The 10,303-nt window shown below is 38.1% G+C and overlaps 1 protein-coding gene across 1 annotated transcript in view; it reads left to right on the forward strand.

Annotated features, from left to right (window-relative positions):
• The window catches only part of DNM3 (dynamin 3), a 144,297-nt gene that overhangs the window by 94,576 nt on the left and 39,418 nt on the right, over window positions 1–10,303 (forward strand). The window contains exon 16 of the mRNA XM_035900753.1: window positions 1,046–1,155. Within this exon, the coding sequence (XP_035756646.1) occupies window positions 1,046–1,155 (110 nt within the window). The remainder of the gene's footprint in view (window positions 1–1,045; window positions 1,156–10,303) is intronic.

Here is a 10,303-nt window from a genome sequence, read left to right on the forward strand (position 1 = left end):
CATAGTAATCGCAGCAGCCCTAACAGTGCCTTAATGGCCTTTGAAAGCTGTTAAACTCTGTACTGTGTTAGTACCCTTGTCAGCAATTTTACCGTGATGTGCAAAAATAGAACGGGCGTATGAGGGTGCAAGTGTTGCACCTCTTGTCTTTGGATTGCTTCTACTTAGCAGCAGGTGTATTTGCAAAGCAGAATGGAGAGGTTTGCCCCGGTTTATCCATCAGTACAAGGACTTCAGGAAGTTTAACACAATGAAAACAGTTAATAATCTTAGGGCTTTTTTGTTCTGATGTCATAAAGCAGCTTGAGAGTGTGACTAGTCCTTAATTTGGGGTGACAGGAAGCAAGAAGCCTAGAAAAGGTGAAATTGTAGTGATTGTGCTGTAAATGAGAATGTGTTGTAACTGAGAGTTGTGATGAAAATGCAAAAGGAGTTGGCTACAGCAAAAGTGAATAGGACAATCCTGCTGTTTGGAGAAACAAGCTGGTTAGATTAGAGTCTGGTTTTGTTTGTATATGGTGTATATATAAAACCTTGATGATGGTATGATTTTCACTAATTTGTATGATTTTTGTATTTTCCACTGGAGGAATGAAAATTTATCCCTTGGATCATCATATGCTTCCCCTAAATAATAATAGTAATTCTAGATAGAGATTAATTGTATGTCACAGGTTACTCCAGTTGCTATGCAGATGTAGTAGAACAGTTCTGTATTGATTAGACACTTTCATTTTAGTCATGTCTGACCCTTTTCTTTTTAGAATTTGGAGGAATGAAGAATAATAAGTGTAGATGCTTATGTGTTTGAGTTGGAATTTTTTTATTAGGAAATGTTTTAAAAGGGTCAGTGAAAAACAGAACTGGAATTGAGGTTTCATTTCTGTTGCAGGTATGTCTATGAAAGATAAGCAGACATTTCAATTTTGGATATTCCCTTATGATAATAAATGTGCCAAAGGCATTACCAACTAAACAGAGCTTGCTGAGATCAGGCTTCTTTGAGACTTTTCACATAGTCTTATTTTAATGTGTTTTTTTCTAGGAAAAAGAGAAGAAGTATATGCTTCCTTTGGACAACTTGAAAGTACGAGATGTTGAAAAGAGCTTCATGTCTAGCAAACATATCTTTGCATTGTTTAACACAGAGCAGAGGTAAGAAAATGTGCTATTCTGCAGGTACTTTAGAACTGTATCTAGCTGAGCATTTTAATAACTGGGAATGCAGTTCTGGGGTTTCCACTATGTTGAGTGAACAAAGATCTCGGTACTCTTGATTTATCTGCTTCTTTGCTGTTGCATAACCATGGGATGAAAGGTTAGTGTCCTCCTAGCCACTCATGGGGTGAAACAGCTCCATGATTAGTCATTTAGTTCTTCTGTGTGGTGGAATAATCATCTCCTGATCCTATTTTTGTTTTGTTTGGCAATCACATAGGCTTACCAAAACATTCATGACTTCTGTACCTTGTGACCAGATTAAACTGGTGTAAATCACAAAAGCGTCATTGCTTTTCACTTTCTCCAGTGGAAAATCTTGCCTGTCTGTAATCTTGGGAGTCATTCTATTGTTTGTTTGGGTTTAAACAGTGCTGAATGGGGAACAAATGAGATTCCTCTACTTTCCTAATTAATTAGAATCTTTGCTTTGTAGTGTTTGCCTCATACTTTTTCCTTTCAGACTCCATCCTCTGATTTAAGTTATGTGGGTACTCTATGGAAGCCTATTCCTGATGCACAGCCAATTGAAATTAATGTGCACAAATAAGTCAAGGAAACATGACAACACTTAAAAACATACAAGTGACCTGTAAATTTTACTTTTTTTTTTTTTTTTTTTTTACTGTAGAGGAGGGTTGCATTTGCAGCTCAGTGGAATTGCATTTCAGCAGATAAAGTGCAATTTCTGTAAGTTCTTTTTCAGGAAAATAAATTGTAGTGGCAACATGCATAGATGCCCTCGTTTTCCTCTTCTCTTCTGCTAAGTCCCTTCGCACCCACTCCCCCCTTGCATCGTCAAAGCTTGGCAATACATTCAGATGTTGTTCAAGATGATGAGGGCTGGATGTGGCTCCCTGCAGAGCCAGCTGTTGTTGCTCCTGAACTGGCCAGAAATAGTCCTTTCAGAAGCAAGGAATGCCCCTCCCTCCTGCAAAGCAAAAGCAAAGCACAGGATTTCTGGGCTGTCAAGTTTCTGCTGGCCCCAGAAACATGAGGACGCAATGTGAGTCTCGCTCAGAACTACCCTGTGAAGGCTTTGCCTACATCTGCTGACATCTCAGCTAGCCTACATGTGGACATTGTCTGCCAGGAGATGCCCTTTGAAAGTATGTCGCACACATACTTGCTGGGAATAAGATTTCAAACACTTGACCACTTGTGTTTCTGGAATACAGAAAAAAGTTTTGAAAAACTTCTCATGTTTTTAAAAACAGAAATGATCTTCAGATGCTGGAAATGAACGTAATTCTGATTATTCTGCTATAGATATGTGTGCATCGTCCCAACATTGCATGTACATCAGTCAAGAAAGATAACTTTGTCCTGGTGGCTTGATATCAGCTGTATATATTAAGTTCCTTCCATGAGAAATCTGTTAATTTTAGCTCATTGTTTCTCCTTTGTTTTGGCTAAAGGCTTTGAGTATTTTTGTCATCTTAAATATTAATCACTGAACTGCTGTGAAAATCCAAGAGAAGCATGTGTTTCCATTGGCAAGTTTGGGATTTATTTGGGCGTTATATAGCTGCACATTCACATTTTCACTGAATTTTCATACACACTGGACAGCAGGGATTTCAGATGTCTAAAATGTTTGCCGTGTCTGTAATAGCCCTGCCCATTTGGGCTGTGAGTAGACCCTCCAGCATCTGCAAGCTGCTCTAAAAACATCCTTATATCTATACAGGCATGTTAAGACATGACAGCACAGTAATAAGAGGACAAAATAACTTTACCTTGGGAGAGGCTGTTTATGAAGAGAGTCTTCCAGTTTAAAAGGAGGCAGAACTTGTTCTTGAAGAAATATTTATTGAAATTACAACAGCAATTCCTTATAAAACAGCTGATTTTTGATATTTCTAAAAATCTGTCTGCTGGCACAAATTGGTCAAAACAAGTTTAGTATCACTTTCCAGTGTCCCCTAAATTCATAGATTTTGTCAACAGAAGTAGGGATATTGGGGCTTGAGTAAAGGGATCTGGTCCTCAACTGGGGACTGGCTTCCCTGTCCCACATTGTTAGGGAAGCTGAAACAGGGAATTGGCAAAGATCTGTTGAAATAAGGAGTCTCGTTGTTTTACTTTATGCTAATCTGTTGATTTCTGGTTTCTAAATGTGTGTGTATGTATGTGTGAGTATGGCTTGCTTTTCAAAATTCATGTGAAAATTAAATTAATTTCTGGTGGGTTTTTTTGAGGGGGTGGGGGATGGTGTTTGGGTTTTTTTAAATTAAAAAAACCTTAGCAATTGAGAAAAGAAATCAGCTTTCTCTTTCTGAGTTTACCCACTGAGGGTTCTGGTTATGGAACCATTTTGCTATTTAAGATGTAGAACATTAAAGAACAAAGGCAAAATCATCTGTTCCAGCTTCCATGATAGCATGGAGATTATTCTGTATCTTTTTTTTTTCCCCTATAATCTGCAGCATTTTTTTTTTATCAACTACGCAAACTTTCTTAATGTTCAATTAAAGTATTTTAATTTTCAAGCAAAATCCCTTTAGGAGAAAAATTTTAATAAGCTTGTTCTCTTTTTCATTCCCAGCCCCTCACTGCATAGGTATTTGCTACAGCCATATGTTTCTGATACTGTACATTTCAATAGTTTCCTGGATTATGCATTGCATTTTTTCCATTTATGAAAACCTTTCCAGTTCTGAAATACAGTTACCAGGAAAATGCTCATTTCACTGCATAGAAGGAAAAACCATCTTGAGTTAGCTGAGGCTTGGGGATAGATGCAGAAGGAAACTAACAGTATCTGTCATTTTGATTTACTGCAGAAGTCAACAGTTCTCTGACAGGAATCAAATGTGACTTGGTAATGTATAGTAAATGGAGACTGTGACGATTGATTTCACAGTGAAGATAAATTCTCATGAACATAATTGTATGTTTATGAAAAGGCTGCATTGTGAAATAATTAAATTCTTTTCCTGTTACTTTCTAATTAAATTTTTTTAAAAAGAAAAAAAAAATGAATACTCTTCATCTTAAAGAGATATAGTATTGCTTAAAGAATGAGGGGTGATTTTCGCTTTTCAGCAAACAAAATATTTTTAAAGTTTTTGAGTGGGCCCATGTACTTACATTATAGGAACCATGGAAGACCTTTGGAGGTGGACTCCTCTAGTTTACTTACCTTAGCAATACTAGATATTAAAGCAAAGCATATGAGTGAGTGCTCTTTGACTCCTGGCTCATTTTTGGCTGTGTCCGTTTACATTAATCTGCCTTTTAGCAACTGAAGTTGAGCTGTAAGGTCAAGCAGTACGTGTCTAAACCTAAAGCTGTCAAGAAAGTGAGTGTTATTTTGTGTTGACCATCCATTTCTCCCCCATAGTAAACTGCTGGGAAGTCTTCCAGACTGAAAAAGAGATCAAATATATTAAAAGTATTTGAAAATAATTATACTGTAGGAAAAAACCTGAACGTTTGCTTTAGAACATAATGTGAAGTTGTGTAGATGAAGCTGCTGATTGACTTTCTTAGGCAGAGCTAAGAATGGAGGAGAGGGGATTTTGTCAATGCATGTGCATACATTAACCTGTGATGTCCTCATTGATGAATGTGTAAGATTATTCTGCAGAGTTCAAGAACAAATAAAACAAATTCTGCCTATCCCAGAAAGTTTACATTCGTTCTAGGATTTCATTCCACTTTACCAATTCCCCATGCATTTCCTGTAAAACTGATCCGCTGATTGCTTTTTCTTTTAGCTAATACTGTAGTCTGGGACAAGAACTGTAGTCTTAAGTGTGCCTATGGGTCCCATCTCCCCTTAATTAAGAAGGGCAATCAGTCATTATTTCTCATGATCTTGCCCAGTTGACTACAGGATCCACTATTTTACTAGATTCTGTGTCACTCTAAAGCAGTCCTTTGCCTTTGCAGTAGTTTTTTCCTGATTTCTTCTTCAATAAATTGTATTACTGTGTTGCAACTCCATCTAAATACTACTTTTTTTTTTTTTTTTTTAAGTAAAGGAGGAATGATGATTAAAAACTCTCTTCTTTTGCTACAAGCAGAGAAAGGGCTTCCTTTCCACCTCTTCTCTAAGTCTGGAGAGATGAATTCTTTCTCTTTTGTGGGAGAAGAGATTCTACTACGTAAAGATTTTGGGGGTTATAAAATGGTAGTAGGCTGAAGTGTTTGTTGAGTTGGTGAATTTCTAGGCCTTTCTTACCAATACTGGGAATAGCAACCGTACAATGAGGAAGGGTTACCTGGTGGAGAGACCCTTATCAGTAGTCTTATGCAGGAAGCTCTGTTCCTCTTCAGACTCATTCCTTTCCTTGGAGCCAAAGGAGCAGAAACAGTGTGTGAAATTCTCCCTTCCTTGCAGAGGAAGATCCCACCAAGTCTCCCTGTCGTCTGCTTTCCTGCCCAGCCAGGATCCAGATGAAACCAAGTTGCTTTCCTCACCTCTGTGGTTCTGTATGATAGGGGGATGTGAGGAGCAAATTCAAAGCACAGAACTGTTCCTGTCTGCTTTCAAAAGAATAGGTTCCTAATAGCTAATTGCTCCTCAGTAGTCATGAAGCAGTGTGACAGAGCCTAGCATCCCTGCATGATTGCTGACTGTCTGGGGCAGGCTCATTGTAGAAACAGATCCTTAATCTGAGAAACAGATGAATGTCAAGAGGAGAGCGATCAAAAGGAACTTTTGAGGGTGCACAATAGGACTGGAAATAGAACTGCCAGATGATTAATTTTGGCTACCAGCTCCTGCATGCACTCTGACTGTCAGGAATTAACCTTGCAGGAGAAACTGTTGTCTAGTAGGACCCAGGAAAGTGTGCTATGTCTACTCAGTAAAAGGTATAACAGTATTTATTTCGTGTGTGTGTTGTTGGCTGAGTGTTGCTGTAGAAGGGGATGGAGCACAAGTCTTCTCTGGGACTCCAAATGCACTAGGGCTTTAAGTACTGAATTTCTTCTTACGGACAGCAACTGGTTAACTGCTATCCATATATAAGAGAACTTGGGCAAGAGCCAAAATAAAGGGAACTAGTGAAAGGAGACCGGGTCAGAGGAGGTGTTGGATGGAAGCCAGGCTAAAGGAGAAAGCCTAAGATGAGATGTATGTTTAGTTACTGTTTTTGAATTACTCGGCTAAGCCCCAGGAAGATCTGGACTGTAAGCTATTCAGAACCCTCTCTGTTAGAAATGGAATAATGAGAATCTATTTAATTAAAAAACCCCACAAATTTAATCCAGAAAAAAGCTGCTAACATTTGTAAACAAACTTCTAAGATGGTGGTGAGTATAATATTTAAGAATAGGAAAAATATACAAACCCAAGGAATAACTAGCCTTTATCCCCCAAGTCTATTCCATTAAAAAAAGAAAAAAAAAAAAAAAAAAAAAAAAAAGAAAAAGGTTGGTTTTTTTTCTTAAATATTTCCTTTTTGTCATTATTGACAAAAGAGTTCTTTATATGATAAATAAAACAGTATGGTGGATAGGTGGTGCAGATATTGAGGCTTAAAACTGGTATTTACAGAGCAAAAATTGGTTCCTAAGGAAAAAAACCATCAATGCCAAACTCATACCTTAAATATAATAATTACACTGTGCTTCAGGAAAATTCCCTAAGAGACTATGTGGGATCTGAAATGTTAGTGACACCTACCAGAGACACGGGTGTTGTAAGCATAGGCCAAGTCATGGCTTGTACACCTTAGCCTCCAGGACAGCTTCACCTTGCTTGCTCACCGTGACCCAGCAAGGTCTGGGTCCCACTGCCCCATCCAGAGAAGCACAGGACTGCAGCAGGAGACGTGCTCCCTCCATGCGTGATGGAGCTCTGACAGCTGTGAGCAGCTTTTGCGTCTGTGTGGCCGCAAGGCAGGTTCCAAAACAGTCTTCCATCCCTCACCACGAAAAGGATCAAACCTTCTTCAACAGGGAGTTATGGAATATTTGAGTGCCAGTTACTGTTACTACTGCTGATTTTGGCCTATGTGATGTTAGTTTTGGCTGCATTTCTGTTCTGGATTACATATAGAACTTCAGATACTTTATTGTCCAGGCTTGGCTATGTCCTGATCAGCACATCTTCTGTTAATTTTCACTTTAAAATTCTGTGTTTGTGTGTGTGTATTTGTGCATGTGAACTTTATAAGATCTCTATACTTCTGGGAGACCACTTCCATGAGTTAGGTGGTAACATCCTTAAGTGCTATTATTTCATGACGTTGTCTTAGAGACTCTCTGCTTTGGCTTTTCTGGATACTAAGAAAAAAAATCTTGAGACGTGTAATTAATTTTAATTAGCATTCACATTGAACTGATCTAAAATGTCATGCCTTCATAGAAAATATTAGTCATTGCTGTTAACTCAGAGCAGATGGTAATTTTTGTTTCCTTAAAATATATGATTTGCAGAGCTTCCAGTAGAGCTTCCTTATGTGAAAAATAGTCCATATATTCAAGCCGGCCATTGTGGAATTACAGGTGTCTAAAATGGTAGACTAAGACGAAGGATGAATAAGCAGCGTGTATACAGTGGAGTTGCAGGTTGAATAACTAGAAAACACACAGTGGAGTTTCATCCAAGATTATCTTTCCTGGTTGAGCATGTATATCTGGAGTATCTGCATTCTGTTATTTTCTCCCTTTTTTAATTGTAGGTGACTATTTATGAAACCGATATTCTGTATGATTTCATTTTCGGTCAAATAAGAAATATCTAGGAATTGAATCTTTTGTGTTTTTCATGGAATAAAATTGAGCCGATTTGCATTTGGTTCCAGATTTTTAATGTTCATTTTAATTCTGCTTGCATCCTATTAAAAAGACCAGAAGTTTACAAAAAAACCCCAAACATTTGAGATAAGCACAGTTGTTTGAAGTCTCTGTAAAAGACAACATTCCTTTATCTTTCAGTCTGTGAGTAGCTTCACTCTTTTCAGTGCAACTCCTTACGTTAAATATGGTTTTGTGTTCTTTGCAAGACTAAAGGGGCTTGTAGGCACAATTCTAAAAATTTCACTAATATACTTGCTCCGTAACTGCTGTTCTGTCTCCTCCCATATTGGCAAGAATAAATGCATCTTCATTTAATTTTGGTTTGTATTTTCTCTCTCTGTATATAAAAAAAAATCACATGCACATACAGTACATCTTTGTCTACTGAAATGTTCCAGATCCAACTCAATCTAAAAGATAGATATGCTTATGGTTAATATGTGGATATGCATTAAAATATATATACGCAAATTAACTGGGTTTGTAATGTGTCTACAGTTGTTGCTCTTAAAATCTTTCCAGGTTTGTTGGCGATAAATACTTAACCTTATCTTAGTATTAAGAAATTGCAAGAGATACTATACATCTTGAGGTCTAACAGTTGAGTTTTCTCAGATGGTGAGCAGTTTTTATGTGCAGCTGCTGTAGAGGGAAACCTACTGGTATTGCCTCCACTGCAGCAAGCAACTAGAAAGTTCTTTCTTTGTGATTTTCAGTTGTGTATTATTCAACTGTTGGTCCTGGATTGTATAGTTCTGCTGTTTTGTAGGTAATCGAACCTTCCCTATGCAATGTTGACAGCCCAGGCTTCAGGACTAGTGGGACAGGAATCTCGGTAACTCACAGCCAGGCTCAGTCTTCAGACTTATTTGGCACTTCTCTGCTTCCTCTTCTACGCTTTCAAATACCTTACTCTATTCCTGCATTTTCATGTTAGGATTCTTTTGTGATGGGAAGGGTTAAAGAAAGTTCTATGGGCAATGTAAAGGTAATTTTTGCATTAGAAAGTTCCCTTTGGGCCCTGAAATATATGGGGTGAAGGAATCCAGTATGCTGGAAACAAAGATAATAATAAAGTGAAGAAGTTGTTGGGTAAGCAAAGTTAGAGCTGGATGTCTGCTGGTCTTTCAAGTAATGTGCCTGGTCTAGGAAAGATATGTCCTGGGTGTGGAACCAATCCAGAATTAGAAATGACACTTTTAGCCCAATTGTCTGGTCATCTCCATGAGCAATCACGTTGTTGTTTTTCTGGAAGGCAGTTCTTCAGGTTGGTTTATTTATTTAGAGTATAATAAAACCTGCAGATAATGGACGGCAATCGTTGGTATTTTTCACTGTGGAAAAAAAAAGTGTGTTACATTAATTGCCAGTGATGCCGCTGTATTTTCATGTACTATGCAGGATATTAAATTACAATGATGAGACTCTACAGGAAGAACCAGCATAGGTTGATGTGGTATTTGCACCCAGCTTCCCTGTTTGTGTGTTCACATCTAAAAAATGTTAAATATTCAAGGGAAATTTTGTACTCAAAGTGTACTTTTAGGCATGTTCCCATTTATTGTATCTGGTTTGTTTCTGTGGTCCCTTAGATTTAAAGATGCCTGAATATCAACAAGATTTGTACTATCATGAGTTCATCTTTTTTGCTTCTCAGTATCCTGTATTATATCATTCCCTTTGATGTATAACATCCCATTTAGCTGCTATAGAGATGACAATAAGAACATGACCTCACTGTATTCCATATGGAGTGAGTAGGTGAGGACTGAGTAGTAACTGTTTCTGCGCTGATATCTTCAGCAATTTTAAAAAGTGGAAGAGAGAACAAACCAGAAAATCTGAATTGTTTTCAAGAATGTTTTTAGAGCTTTCCATGAGACGCCAGTAGAGTCCTAATGAGTAAAACATGTTAATGTGTTTTTGTGAGATTCCACTAGTAACAGAAAAAGGACACACTCTTTTCAGAAGTTACTTTGGCTTTTTTTCCTTTGAAAAGTTCCTGTGCCTGTCAGTCTTTCTGGAAGAAAGAAAGGCAAAGGAAGTCTAGTAGCAAGGAAGCTAATTTGGGAGGCAAGCATCCATTTACCTACCCTACTGTAATCTTCCTATGAGTTCTGGCTCAGTGCGTTATGTCCTTCAGTTCTTCATTTATGCTCTGCAGCTGAAACCTCTGCTCCTTTGTGGTAGTGATGGGGTAAGGTTAGCTGCACTAAAATGGTAAATGGCTCTCAGATGCTGCAGGGAGAGGGGCCTCAGAGAGCCAGAGACATGAGTCACTTGGCCATAAGGTGTCCCTAGACCTAGGAAAAGTCTTGATATGGAGGCA

This window comes from Egretta garzetta, unplaced genomic scaffold (assembly GCF_000687185.1).
Source record: "Egretta garzetta isolate BGI_Z169 unplaced genomic scaffold, ASM68718v1 scaffold598, whole genome shotgun sequence".
In the NCBI taxonomy this organism is placed as follows: domain Eukaryota; kingdom Metazoa; phylum Chordata; class Aves; order Pelecaniformes; family Ardeidae; genus Egretta; species Egretta garzetta.